General features: G+C 38.4%; 2 protein-coding genes across 4 annotated transcripts in view; one reads left to right on the top strand and one right to left on the bottom strand.

Moving 5' to 3' along the window:
- Ermard (ER membrane associated RNA degradation) overlaps positions 1 to 168 on the bottom strand; it is a 140,776-nt gene extending 140,608 nt beyond the window's left edge. For both annotated transcript variants that reach the window (XM_036168606.1, XM_036168610.1), the window contains exon 1: positions 2 to 168. In XM_036168606.1, coding sequence (XP_036024499.1) covers positions 2 to 7 — 6 coding nt within the window. In that variant the 5' untranslated portion in view covers positions 8 to 168. The remainder of the gene's footprint in view (position 1) is intronic.
- Dynlt2 (dynein light chain Tctex-type 2) lies at positions 97 to 14,671 on the top strand. Of its 2 annotated transcripts, XM_036168615.1 has the most exons (4): positions 97 to 292; positions 9,929 to 10,135; positions 13,319 to 13,477; positions 14,505 to 14,671. In XM_036168615.1, the coding sequence occupies exons 1-4, from the start codon at positions 191 to 193 to the stop codon at positions 14,613 to 14,615; spliced, it is 579 nt and encodes a 192-aa protein (XP_036024508.1). In that variant the 5' UTR covers positions 97 to 190; the 3' UTR covers positions 14,616 to 14,671. The 2 variants fall into 2 exon arrangements, with proteins under 2 accessions (XP_036024508.1, XP_036024509.1); XM_036168616.1 differs by lacking the exon at positions 13,319 to 13,477.
- Positions 14,672 to 17,273: the final 2,602 nt, after the last annotated feature.

Raw genomic sequence — 17,273 nt, 5'->3', positions numbered from 1 at the left:
CCTCCATCGCTTCCGGCTTGGACCGCGGCGCTCTCTGATGACTCACGCCTTTCCCCCCGGATTTCCGGGGCGCGGCTGCGTGCGGCGCGGGCTGGCGCGAGCCGACTCGGTCTCCCCGGCGTCGCGGCCCGGGGCGTTGAGCCGGTGGACAGCGGCGGGAGGCGCGGCGTCTTGGCGAAAACGCGTCAAAATGGATCGGCGAAGCCGCGTCACCAAGTCTGGCCAAGCGCCGCATCACTCCCCGGTGGCGCCTAGGAGAGAAAGGAGGCCTAGCATGTTCGAGAAGGAGGCAGTGAGTGCAGACCGCTAGGCCAGAGCAGCTCTCCTACCCTTCAGACCCAGCTGCTCCGTCCCTGTCAGCGCCCGGGGGCGCAGGAAGGATGGCTGCCCACCTGAGTTTAGATGGAAGAACGTGGTTTAGACGTAGAAGGCCGAGGGGTTTTAGTTGTTAAATTCAGAGAGCCGTATGTTAACTAGTAGAAAGTTTTTACACCATCGTTCTCAATTCTTTACAGACTTACCTCGCATAGGGCCAGAGTTATCCAGTAGTTGTATTGCGCTTTCTAAATGCAATTTTAGTATATACATAGTTTACCAACCCCAAATGAGTTCTCACACACACACACACACACACACACACACACACACACACACACACACCTCTAGGAAAAAAACTGACATGTACAGATCAATAAAGCCATATGATCGGATTAAGGGTGTGTGCTACCACTGCCAGACTTCTGCTAAATGGCTTGTTATTAGCTCTGGTCCCCAGGCAACTTTATTAACATACAAATAAAATCACATTTCAGCACAAATAAAATATCACCAGGGCAGTAATTACAAAGAAGTTAAAAGGGGGCTGGAGAGATGGTTCAGGGGTTAAGAGCACTGGCTGTTCTTCCAGAGGTCATGAGTTCAATTCCCAGCAACCACATGGTGGCTCCCAGCCATGTGTAATGAGATCTGGTGCCCTCTTCTGGTATGCAGCCAGAACACTGTATACATTATAATAAATAAATCTTTAAAAAAAAAAAAAAAAAGTTAAAACAGGATCCTACATGTTTGGTAAACAATGAATGTTATTTTCAACTTTCAAGTGGCCAGTGGTTTCTATATTTCTGAGAATATGGAAAATCAGGACACATTTGAATCAATATGAGCACATAATTTTAACTGTCCTGTATCCATTTATAGAAAATTAGTCATTGTGTTTTATACCTGGGTGTTTGTACATGTACCATGTGAGTACAGTGACAGTAGTGATTGTGGACCGCCAAGTGGCTCTTCTGCAAGAGCAGGAAGTGCTCTTAACTGCTGTCCAGCTCCTGGTGTCTGTTTCTTTTTTCCTAGTAGTATATTTTCAGAAAAGTAACTCATCGCTGACTGGGTAGAGTTAGTGGTTTAGGTGACTACTTAAACTTTGTAGGAGGTTGAAACCAAATTAGATTAATTTAATGAACTAAGAAAAGGCTTGAAGTTTATTATAATGGCAGATGCAAACTGGAGTGTCCTTCATGTGTCTTTCTGAGTCTGGTTCTTCAGATTTTTTTCTTCCTATCTGAATTACTCCCATCTTTCCAATACATTGCATTTTTGCTTAGCAGGAATTAGGTCTTTGCAGTCAAAGATTACAAAAACTTAGGCAGATTACTAAAAATTGACAACTTTGTCAATCTCACTTAAGCACATGTATTTGAAAACCATAAACACTAGCAAATAAATAGCATTTTTGCTAAATAATTAAATATCTCATTGGAATAATGACACAAGGAAGCTCAATTTATTCTAGGTCCATGTAGATAAATGCCAGCCAGTAGCTTGTATTGATAACAAATTTGGTGGCATTTAATAAGATGATAAAGGTTTCATCTCAGCTGAAAGAATAAAGTACTTTATGCTACATCAAGTGACAGGTATTATACATAAATAAGAAATGCCAGAAATGCAGTTTTCACAGTAGTATGATCACTAAGGGTTAATTTGAAGCTCCACATGTCTAATTCCCAGAAGAATCATGCAATCTTGAAAACACTGTTAGTGTTACAGTATAGTAATAGTGTATTCCTTGAGTGTATATAGTGGAAAAGAAGGTAGTAGTCACATCTTAAGAGAAAGGTTGAGTTAGCCTTCCATAAACAAACACAATGTCAGGTCATGTACAGTGAATGGAATTAACAGATTTAATCTCACAAAAAGAAGACTAGTAAACTTAGAAGCATGAGGGGAAAGTTCTGAAAAGGTGTTCAATGTCAGTGAAGTGCCTCAGTAGTCTTGTTATTTGAGTCCCTAAAGAAAAAAGGAAGGGTAACAAATAATACTTGAAATTCTAGATGAAAAGCAACAAATATGAAAACGGAACCCATAAACCAAAGAATCTCAGTGAATTTCAGGCACAAGAAACAGGAAATCCTGCCAACACATACTTGAAACCAGAGATATAAACATTTCTATGAAAGAGAAAATAGCAGCCTTCTTAGAAACCTTCTAAATCAGAAAACACTGAAGCAGCATCTCTACTGAAAGAGAACTAGACCTAGAATACTATACACAACTAAAATGTATTTCAGAAACAGAATTTCAAGTTCTTGATGTAAGGAAGTTGAAGACCCTACATTTTAAATAAGTAAAAAAATGCAAACTGAAAATCAGTTTTAAATACATTAGAAAAGTGATTATAGAACAAATTGCTACCACAAAAGTTAGTGACTGTTGGTAGAAAGACTCAAAATACCAAAGTACAAACTTTCAGTGGTAGGATATGAAAACCTGAAAAGTGACTGATGAATTACTAGAGTCCCCTCTCTGTGTACATGCATGTGCACACATGTGAATATATACATACATACATATATACATAAAATATATGTGTGTGGTTTTATATATATAAAATGTGTGTAGCAAGCTTTCTTGTTGGACTAACTTTGGACTGCCAGCCCACAAATAATGACTGGGGACTTATTAATTATGAAAGCTTGGCCTTAGCTTAGACTTTTTCCCAGCTAGCTCTTATTACTTAGTTAACCTCTGTTCTTTTAATCTGTGTTCTGCCACATGGTGCTGTCACCTTTTCTTAGTATGCACATCTGGCTTGCCTCCAAGTCTGCTGGCAAAATCACATGCCTAGACTCCTCCTCCCAGTCTCTCTGTGCCTGGAAGTCCTACCTATACCTCTTGCCCAGCTATTGGCTGTTCAGCTTTTTATTACACCAGTCACAGCAGTACATCTTCACACAGTGTACAAATATCCCACAACAGTTCTCCCTTTTTGTCTAAATAAAAAGGAAAGGTTTTAGCTTTAATGCAGTAAAATTATATACAATAAGAACTATTATCTAGGTGTTGGGGATTTAGCTCAGTGGTAGAGCACTTGCCTAGCAAGCACAAGGCCCTAGGTTTGGTCCTCAGCTCTGGCAAAAACAATGACAACAACAAAAAACTATTATCAAGTAAGAATTACATTCACAATGTCCAGTTCACTTGTATTTGGCAAATTTGGAGAAATTTTTGTATTATCTATCTTATCCTAGTGAGTTCAAAGTTTTATACCATTAAACCACTTTCTATCATAGTTTCAGATAAACAGCTTAAGCTTTTATGTCTCTCAACCTTATGCACTTTACATATCTTATGTAAGATTCTTTTCTGAATTTGGTAACAAGGAAAACTGTAGCCATAACTATCTAGTCTGCAACTCCATCAAAGACCCAAGAAGGATATATTACCTAAGTAAACAAGAAATGCAGAGCAATCAGTTTCCAAAACTATAAAAATGACAGAGACAGCTGGCTGCCTGGACAGTCACCCAAGTTTCTTCTACAACTTTGGGGCATCTATCTTCAGCCTACAGGCCTAGAATATCTGACAGAATTTTCTGTGAAGCAGGAATTTTGAAGGACTGTTTTACCTTGTCTTGGGAAAGTTCAGCAGTCACTTTCTTTTGTGTCCTGCTTGTCCAGTTTGGACAGTATACTGTAAGCAGTTGAGGTAAGGGAAGTTTCTAAAATATGTTTCTATTTGACCTTGAAAATATACCTGACATGACTACAAGTTTGATTATTATAGATAACTACTAACTTGTATTTCTTAATTGTACATTGCATTTTAAAATGAGCTGCATAGGTACCTTAAACAAGAGTAGAAACATACAGTATAACAAAAATAACCTTAAATTGGAATCAATATACAAAAATATCTTAAAGGAAGAGTAGAAACATATAGAGTATTTTCTAACACAACTAACCTTAAATTTGTATCAATATACAAAAATCCATACCAATGTGAAATGTTTGAAATTAGTTGCTTTTTAGTCTAAACGTAGATTCAACAATCTACCCTTTTATCCTAACATTTCTATGTCCCACTTTTCAGAATGAGATCCCTGAATCTAATCTCCTTTGTTCAGCTTTCTCCCTGATTATGATCAACAACAACTTGTAACCCACACCCCTAAACAATAATAAGCATCCATAATCCATTGAATGACCAAAAACCATCCACTTCACCTCTTGGGAATGTGGGCATTGTGTTCTCTAGACTGCTTCCTGCTGTCTGGGAGTGACAGTATCTCTAGGGAATCATGAGAAAGTTGGAACAATGGTCAAGTCCTGGGAGAGCTAGCTGTATTAGTTTTTGCTTAGTCTCTGTGTGATGGAAAATGTAGAGCTTTTGAACTATGGGCTGCATAGTCTGTGAGGCTGGACCATCTCAGCTAGCAGCTTTGAAGTTGTTCTGGATACAGAATTTTGAGGAAATTGCAACAGAGGCATTCTGAGAGGCTGGATCTCCTGAGCTACTTGTTATTATTGGTATTTCTCATCCTTTTTTTTTCTAAAAACACAAACTTTTAAAGGTAACATATATATCTGTATTAGCACAAATATAGAATTGTGGTGTGCACAAGTCAGCGAAAGATGATTTTTATTCTATGTTTGAGCAGGTAAAAGACATCTGTTATCTTTATAAGTCTGTTTGGACTGAATAACCAAACCTCTATCCATGCCATATGAAAGGATGGCATGTAATAATAAGTCATGAGGACTCTGTAGCCAATAAGATTTATCATGTCTCATCCAGTCTCAGAGCTGTTCCTATGTCAAGGGATCAGCATATACATGACCTGTCTTGTTTTTCTTTTGATTCTTTATCTCTATAGTCAAGATTTTCAGGAGGTCTTCCCTGATCAAATCTTTATTTGATCTTTATTAATTTTCATCCATAGCTTTGTTTCCTCTCCCCTAATGCAGCATATTTTCTTACTTCTATTTTGAAGTTAAGACATTCTTAAAGTATATATTAAGACACTCTTAATATATATATTGTGTGTGTGTTTAAATATATCACAGCACTTTGTTCTTCACAAAATCTGCCCTCTTGAAAAAATTAGTAAACTAGACCTAAGCTATTGATGTTTTGCAAAGTGTGACTATCAAAAGGGAGCCAACTCCAGCCCTTTCTAGATTTTCTGTTCTTAAGGAAGAGAGAAGGCAGGGGGCATGAAATATTTGAGAAACATTTGAGAAATTCACAGTCCAGAGGCACAGACTCATTAAAGACCTGAGACCTAATCAGAAGATCTAGACTACAGGTATTGGTGCACGCCTTTAATCCCAGCACTGGGGAGGCAGAGGCAGGCAGATCTCTGAGTTTGAGGAGGTCAGCCTGGTTTACAAAGTGAGTTCCAGGACAGCCAGGACTGTTACACAGAGAAAACTTGTCTTGAAAAACTTAAACAAACAAACAAACAAATGAAAAAACCTAAACTACATCTTTTTCTTACATGCATTTCAACCACATTACTGGAGGCCTTTTACAGAAGTTCTGACACTATGAGTTCGTCTAGCTATCAAGAAAAAATTACAAGGCATACTGAATGGTAAACACCCCAAAGAGAGCAAGCAAGAACCATATATTACAGGAATAAAAGTACCAATAGAAATATCCAAAACAAATGAAAAAAGAACACAGACTGGAAAAGAAGAAGAGAATATTTGAAAACTTTGAGGTAGTTATAGAAGTAGTAAATTATTCATAATGGAAATCCCAGATAGAGAATGTATTATATAGAAATATTATAAGACCTATGAATTAGAGACTATACCACAGTGCCAGGAATGTCAGAGAACATATCAGAAAACAAGCCAAACAAAATTTATATGTAGGCATATAGTCTCAAGCTACAGAAATTAAAGATGAAGGAAATCCAGAAAAGAAGCCAGAAGACAAAACATACTACCTATTAGAGAAACTTACATTCATATTCTCAGAAATGATGAAGAATAGAGTGAAGTAAAAGTATTCAGAGGAAAAAGTGACAACTAGGACATTTATTTATTTTATATGCATTGGCACTTTGCTTGCATATATATCTGTGAAGGTGTCCAATCCCCTGGAACTGGGGTTACAGACAGTTGTGAACTGCCATGTGGGTGCTGGGAATTGAACCCAGGTGTAGTTAGAGTTTTCCTGCCTGGCCCAGTCAGGACAAATCTCTCTTACCCGCCAGTCCCACAGTAGCTCAGACTCAACCAAGAAAGCACACAGAAACTTACATTGTTTAGAAACTGTATGGCCGTGGCAGACTTCTTGTTATCTACTTTTTCTATCTTAAATTAACCCATTTCTGTTAGTCTATACTTTGCCACATGGCTCGTGGCTTACCAGTGTCTTTACATGTTGCTTTTCATGGCGGCGGCTGCCGGTGTCTCTCTCCAACCTTCTACTTCCCAGAATTCTCTTCTCTCTTGTCCCACCTATACTTCCTGCCTGTCCACTGGCCAATCAGAACTTTATTTACACAGAGCGATATCCACAGCACCCAGGTCTTCTGGAAAAGCTGCCAGTGCTCTTAGCCACTGAGCCATCGCTTCAGCCCCAACATCTTGGGATTTTATACCTCCAAAACTACTGTCAAATGAGGAAAAAGTGATGTTTTTAGACAAAATAATGGAAGAATTGTAACTCCAATAAATCTGCCTTACATAAAATGTTAACAATTTTTTAAAATAAAAAGGTGACAGAAATTTTAATCTACATAAAAAGAGCATCAAAGAAAGACTAAATAAAGGTTAATTAAAAAACCTTTAATGTTCCTCTTTTTACTTTAACAGATAATGATTTGTTAAAAATAACAGGAAAGACATACAGTTATGTTTGCATATGAATGCATATTAAATGTGTGTGTTAATGTGTACGTGTTATAGGTAAGATGAATGGCAGCATGACAAAAAGAATGGGAGGAAAAGTCTGAGTTATTTCATTATTTTAATTGATGCTATCCATGAAGTGCTACCGTGTTAGTGGAAAGTGGGTTTGGATTAGCTGCAAATGCTTATTTCCAAACTTTAGGGTTAAGAGAGGAAGTGGAGGAGGTGGAGAAAGACTAAGTAACACACTAGATTAGAGAAGAGGAGTCGTAGTGAATGCTCAGTTTAAATTACAGTAGAGAATAATAAAGGCACGGAAACAAAGGACAAGGTCATCAAATAGAAAAGAGTAACAAATACGATACTAATCCAGTCATACCAATAATCACTCTGAATGTCATTAGTCTGAGTACAACAGTTTAAAAACAGCAGTTGTTAGAGTGGATTAAACTAAGACTCAATTGTGTTAGTTTAAACCTTACAGCAATAAGGTCACTTAAAATACACATACATAAAAGGGGATGGGTGGAGGAAGACACACTAATATCAAAATCAAGTCGGAGTAGCAATAGACTTCAGGCAAACCAAAAATCAAAGCAAGTAAAGTCATCAGTAATGGAGTGAGGCATTGCATAATGAGGATGGGGCCAGTTGTCTGAGAAAACCTGTCAGTTCTTGCAAATACACAACTAGTGATATGGCATCAAAATATGTGAGAGGGGCTGGAGAGATGACTCAGGCTAAGAGCACTGACTGCTCTTCCAGAGGTCCTGAGTTCAATTCCCAGCACCCACATGGTGGCTCACAACCATCTGTAATGAGATCTGGCCCCCTCTTCTGTATACATAATAAATAAGTCTTTAAAAAAATAAAAAAAAAATGTGAGAGGAAAATGTATAGGTTTAAAGGATCAATATACTAACATTATAGTGGGAAATTTCAGTAATATGTCTGTCAAAAAAATGGACACTGCTGGATCTGGCTCTTGAAGAAAATCTTTCTACCATGCATGAGGTCCTAGGTATGATCTACAACCCTAGATATTTTTTTTTTAACTTTCAGCAAATTTTATTATAAAAACTTGCAAATAAAAAATAACATGCACTGAAATTAACCATATCCAAAGTCTATATACCTCAGTGAACTTCTATGAAGTTAGAATAGTATACAAATATATGTACACAAGTTTATGTGTGTCTTAGTTACTTTTCCATGTACCTACCAGAGCATACACTACCACCTGATGGTAAATAAATTGATAAATGTAATTAAACCAAAAAAGAAAACTAAAAGCCCTTATGAATATTAATGCAAAAAAAAAAAAACAAGCACCCTAGAAAAAGCACTTGCATCAGTATTCAGTTCAAAGAATTATACACTGTGACCAAGTTTTCCTGAATGCAAAGATAGGTCATCATATAAACTTCTACCAATGTAGCAGTACATACAATGAAGTAGTATCCATTGATAAGAAAAATAACTTTTGTCAAAATTTACCCTTTTATGATAAAAATACTGAAAAAATGATAACTGGAATTATTAGAACATTAAAAATCATTGTATTAAAAGCCCATAGCCAACATCATATTCAGTGGTAGAAGACTAACAATTTGTCCTCTAATAGGACTAAGGCTAACATGTCTATTCATCACTTCTAGTCAGCATGAAACTGCAAGTTCTAGCCAAGCAAGGAGGTACAAAAAAGACATTCCTGGTTATTAAGAAAAAGAAGTTTTCCATTTTAAATTAAGGGACTAGAAAATTACTCCAGGAACTACTGTAGTGTTGGCCAATGTTTTGAAACTGCTGCATGACATTGTCACCTACAGATGTGCTGCATTGTTTTCACAGTGTTCATAGATAGCCTGGGGAGCATGCAGTCTACCAGTCAGTCACAGATTGGACACACCTATAGGGCACTAAATAATTATTTTATTAGTACAAATTGGATACTTCTAAAGGGATCATGTCAAAAAATGTCAAAAATCGTGAACTGATATATATTACATGTCAAAAACGGACTGATACATATATAATATGTTTACACACAAATATTTATGTGCTTTTATTATCTTTTTAAGTTAAGATTTATAAATGTGTTACCTAAATCTGTTACTTATGTAAAGATAACTAAATGTATGGGTAATATTTCCATAATTGCAGGTAGGAAGGAAGCATGAAAAGTTGTTTTATCTTTATCCCTCAGCTACTCTCTGGAGGCTACTCTTGTTTCTGGTCCTTTTGGATATTTTGTAGGTATTATGAATAAATGTACACAAGTTTGTTTGTTTCTGTATGTCTTGGTTACTTTTCTTGTTGCTGTGAGAAATGACCTGACAAAAGTGGCTTAATAGAGAAAGAGTTTGTGTTTGTCTCATGGTCCCAGGGTACAGTCCACCAAGTCAGGCAGCCGAGGTCTGAGGTGACTGATCACATTAAGTCCACACTCAAGAGGCAGAGAGTAGTGATTACTTGTGCTCAGCACACTCTCTTTTTTATGCAGTTCAGGATCCCTTCCTAGGGAATGGTGATACCCATAGTGGGTAGGTCTTCTCATTTTAGTTAATCAAATCAAAATAATCCTCTATAGGCAAGCCCAAAAGGTTATCTCTCAGGTGGTTATTTAGTCTCAAATTGATGATAGAAACTGTTAATGATTTGCAGTTAATAGTCTAAGATTTAGTGACTGCATAGAAGTCTGCCTAAATTATTTCAGGTTTTTTTAAGCTCTGTATGCAGATTCTTAAAGTCTAAAATGTAATCTTTCTCCCTTCCTCTTTCAGTATGCACAGATCTTAAGAGAAAGATTGAGAGAATCTTTTCATGATGTTCAGTATGTGGAACCTCCATTTGACGATTCAATTGCTGATATAGGCAAAGAATGGAAGAGTGCCCTGGCAAAATTAAAGTTTGCTAATTCATATAGAATGGAGCCATTGAAGAAATTCCAAATACATCCAGTAGAAACTAAAATCCAGCAGATATTAAAGGTAATCAGGGACCAAGGATATAGCTCAGTGATAGACACTTGTCTAGCACATATGAGACCACTGAAACCATTCTAAGCCAAAGTAAGTCATATGATCATATCTATTAAGGAAGGTGTGTGTGTGTGTGTGTGTGTGTGTGTGTGTGTGTGTGTGTTCACTCTAGGGACTGACCTCAAAAATATAGAGGTTAAATGATCCTACAATTCTGAGTAGTTGTCGAATTCAATGTGAACCTAAAGGAAAAGATAACCAAGTTCCCTGTAAACTAAATTCTGACATGGAGCTGTGTTGCTATATCCTAACTGCTCCCTCGGGGGAGTGGGTGAGATGGTGTGGCATCACCAGACACCGGGAGTCAGTTGAAGGAGGACAGCAAACTTGTTTATTTAATAACTCGGAAGGACTTATATACCCTCCTCCCAGCACCCAGTCTGTGTCGCAATCTGGTAGCATTCCGTGGTTGTCCCTCATTGGCTGGGCATGATCAGGAACTCCGACAACACCTGTGGCTAGGCCCTCAGGCAGACTCCAGGTTGGCTCATAAGGAAGTACATTGTGCATATACCTTGGCAACTGGTCTGAGCCAATTTCCTCCACCCTGTGGGCCTGTTCTGCTACAGGGCTGGATAGCTGGTAAACCTCAGATAGGACAAGAAAGGTAAAGTTTTGGCTTTGCTAGCTGAAAGCAAACTGGTTTTAATGACTCTTATGGATAGGTATAGAGAAAAAGGTATATTTTTTTCATGTCAATAACTACATAGGTGGTACCAAAAGGTTTTGCTCAAGTGGTGAAACCATGTCCACACAGCAGCTGCAGTTGCAGATGCTGCCTGGCCAAGTTTACAGAACAGCCAAGCAGATGGATTGGAAGAGGCTGTGGTAGCAATCACAGTGGCAGTGCTTTATACAGTCCTTCAGGACCCCATAGACTTTTGAGTTAGGTAGATATCGTTCTAAATGTTTCCATTGTGAGTTGTCTTCAATAAAAGCTCTTACTTCACAGGTAAAGGACTCAATGTGGATATTCTGCCAGCTGCTAAGTATGTATATTCTAATCATGCCAGTTCCATAACTGGTTTGGAGAACCTGATGTTTGCTATGTGAGATGGACTTGAGTTCACACTCCATCAATCAACTTATGGGTCCCATTCTCAGCCTGTATGACCAGGAGCTCAGTCTGCATCTGCATGCTGAAGGTCAACATTTGATTTCCAGCAGCTGCAGCCCCTTAGCTACAGGAGATATGTCTCTCTCGCCTAAAATTAAACTGCTAGAAGGCTAATGGAGAGAAAAGCAAACTTTAGTCACTTTTACCTATACACAGAAGACTTCATGCAGAAAACAAAGGCATGGAAAGGTGGAGTCAAGCACTTGTATACTAGTTGGGATACAGAATAGAAAAATTTGAAAGTATGATTAAAGGTATTTGAGCTGAGGCAGGTAACCTCAGGAAGGTGCCTAGTAAAGTAAGACTAGTTGAAGAAGTGGTGTGCCTATTTCCTCTTCTGCCTCTGGTACTGGAGAAGACCCTTTTCACAAGAGCTTTATCTCCTACTTTCAGGAAGAAAGAAGAGAGCAAGCTACTGCATCCACAATTTTTTCAAGTACTTTTGGGTCAAAATTATGAGAAAGCAGCATATTTTAACATGGCATATTCTGAACCTTCCATCCCTCCATTGTTAACTATGTATTTCAAATTAATTGATATTTGGCAAAGATATTATAGCTTATGGTTTGGGAAAGGAATTCTGATCAACACTAATGTATGTGTGATATAAGAGTATATATTTTTGGTCTGTCACTTGACCCTACCACATAAACAAAATTAAACACAATTGAATAAATGGGCTAGGGATGAACCTCATTTATAGAAGCTGCCCCTGGGTCCTGAGGCCAGAGTTACAGTCAGAATATGGAGTTGAAGAGACTCCTAGACAGACAAGCAATGGGTAGGGTTTACTCTGAGAGAAGACTGACCTTGAACTTGAGTTATTACTGGGACCAGATGTGGGTTTTAGACCAGCTGTATAAATGGAAGGAACCTATCAGGGAGCCAATAGGAGAAGTCAGGAGGGAGAAGAGAGGAAAGAGGGTAGAACTAGCAGGGTGCAGGAACATTGAGGGAGGACATCTACTTGACTTTTTGTTCCTATGAAGTTGATTGATAGTCCATTTGTTGTCACTGGAACTTAGTACGCTGTCCTGGGCGTACCCCCAGGAAACCAGTTAATCAAACACTTTGTGATCAGCTCCCTCACAGGTTCAGCATTGCTCACAGTTTGTAAGAAAGGCTCCTGAGATGAAGACATGGCTCAGTGGTTAAGAACACTGGCTGCTTTTCCAGAGGATTCACATGGTGCCTCACAACTATTTAAAACTCCAATTCCAGGAGATCCAACACCCTCTTCTGGCTTCCTTTGGCATCAGGCACACATGTGGTACACAGACATATATGCAGGCAAAACATTTATACATTTAAGGTAAATCTGATTTGTTTTTAAAGAAAGGCTCCTGCTTCATGGTCTGTGAGCCACGTCTCTTTTCCTCGCATGTGTTAGTTTATTAGTAAAGATGCTAAGTTGTTGATGCCATAAGGAGTGAGAGATCCAGAGAAGACAGTGACATGAAGCCAACTTGGTCCAGATCACACCTACATTTGTAACATGCAATCATAAGCACACAAGGTTTCCTTTCTTTACTATCAATTTCCAGAAAGCTTTTGAAATTCTTTTTTCTCCCTAGTGAGAAATGGAGAGTAGGTTATTTACAGTAAGTTGACAGAGTAGCCTCATAAGCAGAAACTTACAGGCCAAGTTGATGATGAACAGTGTTGAATCTAATTTTTTTAAGACAGAGTTTCTTAAGTATTGTAGCTTTGGTTGGCCTGGAACTTACTGTAGAGGCCAGGCTGGCCTAGAACTATAGAGAGCCATGTGCCCTGGCCTCCTGTGTGCAGGAATTAAAGGCATATGCCGCCAAATCTGGCTTTTGACAATGGGACATAATTTTGAAAACAAAATTTCAAAATTGTTATTGAAAATAAATTGGTAAGTATAATATATGGTAATTTTTAGGAATACATGTATTTTAAAACAGCTATATGTATTATTTAGATAGATACTTTCTACTTATATAAAAACATTTTGTTTAAAAATTGAAACTTTTATCTTAACTTTTTTAAAGGACAGTCTTAAAGATCTCAAATATGATGAAAAAGCCTTCTCTCATCTATCACTTGACTTGGCAGATCGAGTATTGGCAGCAGTCAAAGAATTGGGGTACTACCGTTATAAATTCATTATAAAAGTATTATTTATTCAAAAGACTGGTCAAGCAATAAATGTAAGTGCTCCAATGACCTAACATCCATTCATTTGAGATTTGAGATTTGAGGTGTCCCCAGGAATGTAGAGACCCTGAAGGGCCACTTGATTACAAAGATCATTTTGTTAAAAAAAAAAAAACAAAAAAAACAACAACAACAACAAAAAAAAACTGTTTTTCATTGCAAATTATTTGAAAAGTACTAGCCTAGAAATACAATTTTGCTATCAATAATTTACTAGATTACATAGCCTGTTTCTTGGTCATAGCAATTTTGATCATTTTTAAAAATTTTTTATTTTATGTGCAATTTTATTTTATTGGTGTTTTGCCATGGGTGCCAGGTGCCTAGGAACAAGAATTACAGACAGTTGTGAGTTGCCATGTGGGTGCTGGGTATTGAATCCAGGTCCTCTGGAAAAGTGGTCCCTGCTCTTAACTGCTGAGCTGTCTCTCCAGCCCTGAAATTTTGATAATTTAAATGTCATTTAAATTAATTAACCGGTAAGCCAGTTGTTTACCTGCCTAAGGTTTATTGTAAGGCAACTACCAGCCTCCAGCAAAGAAGGAAGCCAAGCAGTATTACTCTAGAATCTCTCTATGAAAGGGAAAATTGAGCATACCCTTAAAAAATACTTTTCAATCATGTGTGTGTTTTGGGGATGGGGGTGTGCTCATGAGTGAAGGTCCATGAGGAGGCCAGAGGTGACAGATTTCTCTAGAAGTAAGAGTTAGAAGGTTAGGTCATTGCAAGCCATCTGATGTGGGTGCTGGAAATTTTACTTGGCTCTTCAGGAAAAAATACATGCTCTTAGCTGCTGAGCCATCTCTCCAACCTCTTGATTTTCTTCATAGTGCTAGGATGGAACTGAGGGCTTTGAGCACACTGGGCAGGTGTGTAATTTGAGTTACCCCACCCAGCCTAACAAGTTATTCTTAAATACAACTTTCTGAGACATTGGCACAATATTTTAAAAAATCTAACTATGTAATTTAAAAGTTGCTTAACATATTCCATCTGAGTCTTTTAAATTTTCTCTCATAGATTGCCAGCAGATGGATCTGGGATGTGGCATGGGACAGCTGGGTACAAGCTAAACATGAAACAGAGTCCTACGTGGCATTGGTTTTGGTATTTGCTCTCTATTGTGAATAGCTCAGGACTAAAACAGTTTCATACACATCCTTTTAAAAATAAATCACATGTACAGATTTGTTAGCCTCATGTGTTATCTTACAAACAATTAAAAGCCAGTTATATTTATTTTTTAACAGTGTATTACCCCCAAATAGTAGGAAAGGTAGGTATGGATTTTTATAGATTCCAATGCAGAGGGATATTTATTCTTTTTAGATTTAAGAAAATTAGGTAGCCACGCATGGTGGCATGAGCCTTTAATCTCAGCACTTGGGAGGCACAGGGAGGTGGATCTCTGTGAGTTCCAGGCCAGCCTGCTCTACATATTGAGTTCTGGGCTAGCTTGGTCTACATAGTGAATTCCAGGACAGGCAAGGGCTACATGACAGCCTGTCTCAGAAAATAAAATAAAATTAGGACTTGCCATGGGAAATTAACCTCAAGTCCCAAATAATGTAAATGCAAGATACATTTTGGAAAACTTACAAGGACAGATGCATTTTGAGTGGTGTTTTAATATTTCATATTTGTTCTTTTGAAAGGAATCCCTAAGCTTAAAGGAAAGATGTGCTTTCTTATCTCAATTCCTCCTTCTCCATTTAAAATACAAATGAGTGGCTTTTCCACTGAGTAGTCTGTTAGGCTCATTTAGTACAAGAACTGAAAAACCCCAAATAATTATTTAAAGAAAAATACATTCCCCAGGAATGTGATAAGAATCCAGGCTTTCTATCATCTGACTCTTGGTTTTTCTTGGTGGAATTTAATCACATTTCCATGACTGGGCTGGAATCTACTGTGACTTACAAGAGACTGGAAAGAGTGGGAATGTTGTTCACACTGGGACTATCTACCAAGGGTTGTGTAGGCTTGAGGGAGTAGCTAGTGGTGTGGTTCAGCAGTAGAGTGTTTGCTTGGAATGCTGAGGCCCTGGGTTTCATTCCCAGAAACCCCCTTCCAACAATAGAGTTCAATGCTTCAGCATAAAACCTTGGGAAGCAAGCAGTCACTCCAGTGCAGTGCTGCCAAGTGAAGAGGACAGAGGTTGAGCATAGCTTGGCAGTGGTCTTGGTGCTGGCTTCAGTGTAGCTCCTAGAGAAGACATTTGGGAGTTTTTAGTGATGGGAGATGCTAATGGTCGGAATGAACACAAGACACTGGGGGTAGTACAGAGAGTAGATACTTTACTGCAAGACTGACTTGGTGCCCTTCCCCCAAAGTCACCAGACCACTGTGACTTCTGTAGCAACTGCAGCCATTGTCTTAAGGAACTGTAAAGGTCAAATACTTTGAATGTTACATAAGTGTTTATATTAGTTATTATAAGAAATCTGAACATCTCCTGGGCTGACTGCCTGCTTCTCAAGCTTTATGGTGAGAGAAAGGGGAAGGGAGGAAGGAGATAAAGAAGAGCGAGAAGGAAGAAGAGGAGCAGGAAGGGGTATATCTTTTATGTCTTCTGACTTTCATAAGAATGTTGATCCCCACTATGGAAGCCCCATCCTCATGTCCTCATCTAAATCCTCATCTGGGGACCCTGAGTCCTCCCAACGGCCTTACTTCCAAGCAGTATCACGTTGAGGTTTAAGGCTTCAACATACGAATTTTGAAGGAAAACAATAATAACTCTACATAGTAAGTATAATGGTTCTTTGAAAGTCTGTCAATAACTGGTCAGTGCCTAGTGGGGATTCTGTTTCCTAGCTTGTAGACTGACAGCAAATGCTGTTTTTTCCTACTTCTGCAGTGAAAAAGAAATTATGTTGTATAAATATGGATAATACAAAAAGCAAGGGGCTAGACCGATGGCTCAGCAATTAAGAACACATACTGCTCTTGTAGAGGTCCCAAGTTAAGTGTTTATCACTCAAGTTGGGTGGCTCATAACATCTGTCACTAAAATCTCTGGCCTCTGTAGGCACCTACAGTCATATGCACACACACCTTCCCCTTACACACAATTAAAAATAGTAAAAATAAGTTTTGAAACAAAACAGGATCTCTTATTGGCCCATGACTTGATGGTTAGCCTGGCTGGATCCACTTTTCCACCTCACCAGCACTGAATTACAAGTGTGCCACCATCATGCCTAATTTTTTTTTTAATGTTCTTCTGAGTATTGGACACAGGTCCTTGTGTTACAAGGTAAACACTTTACTATCTCTCAAGCCTTTAAATTCTTGATTTTAAGCAAGTTATTCTCATGCAGTCCTTTTCTGTTGTATCGACTCCAATTTAATTATCCAACTTATTGGTCCTTTTTATTGCTGATAGCTTTCTCATCTTCATTGATCAAACTATATTTCATGGACCACCGGTATAGTCAATTCTCTAGAAACATTCTAAATTTCTTTGTTCTGCTTCCCTGTTTGGGAAAACAACTTCCTGAATGAAGTGGTTGCTCAGTTTTGTCCATATCTAAATCTAAGTAGCTACTGTGGCTAAGAACACCGTAAAGTCAGACGGTTTCCTTCAGTCCCAAGTGGGACATGCTCACTTGGCTTCGTAGAAGTTTTCTTTCCTACTCTCTGGCACTTACTCCTTTTTAAACTTACTATGGATAGGCCTTTTCCTTTGCTTTCAGCTGCTGATCTTAAGGCAATACAAGGTTTCTGAGGAAAAACTTTGGGCTTGCTCCTATGTCTGGTCATAGCTGCTGCTCACACTGTCTCCTG

Source organism: Onychomys torridus, chromosome 19, assembly GCF_903995425.1.
Source record: "Onychomys torridus chromosome 19, mOncTor1.1, whole genome shotgun sequence".
Lineage (NCBI taxonomy): Eukaryota > Metazoa > Chordata > Mammalia > Rodentia > Cricetidae > Onychomys > Onychomys torridus.
This window is presented reverse-complemented; position numbering and strand designations above follow the sequence as displayed.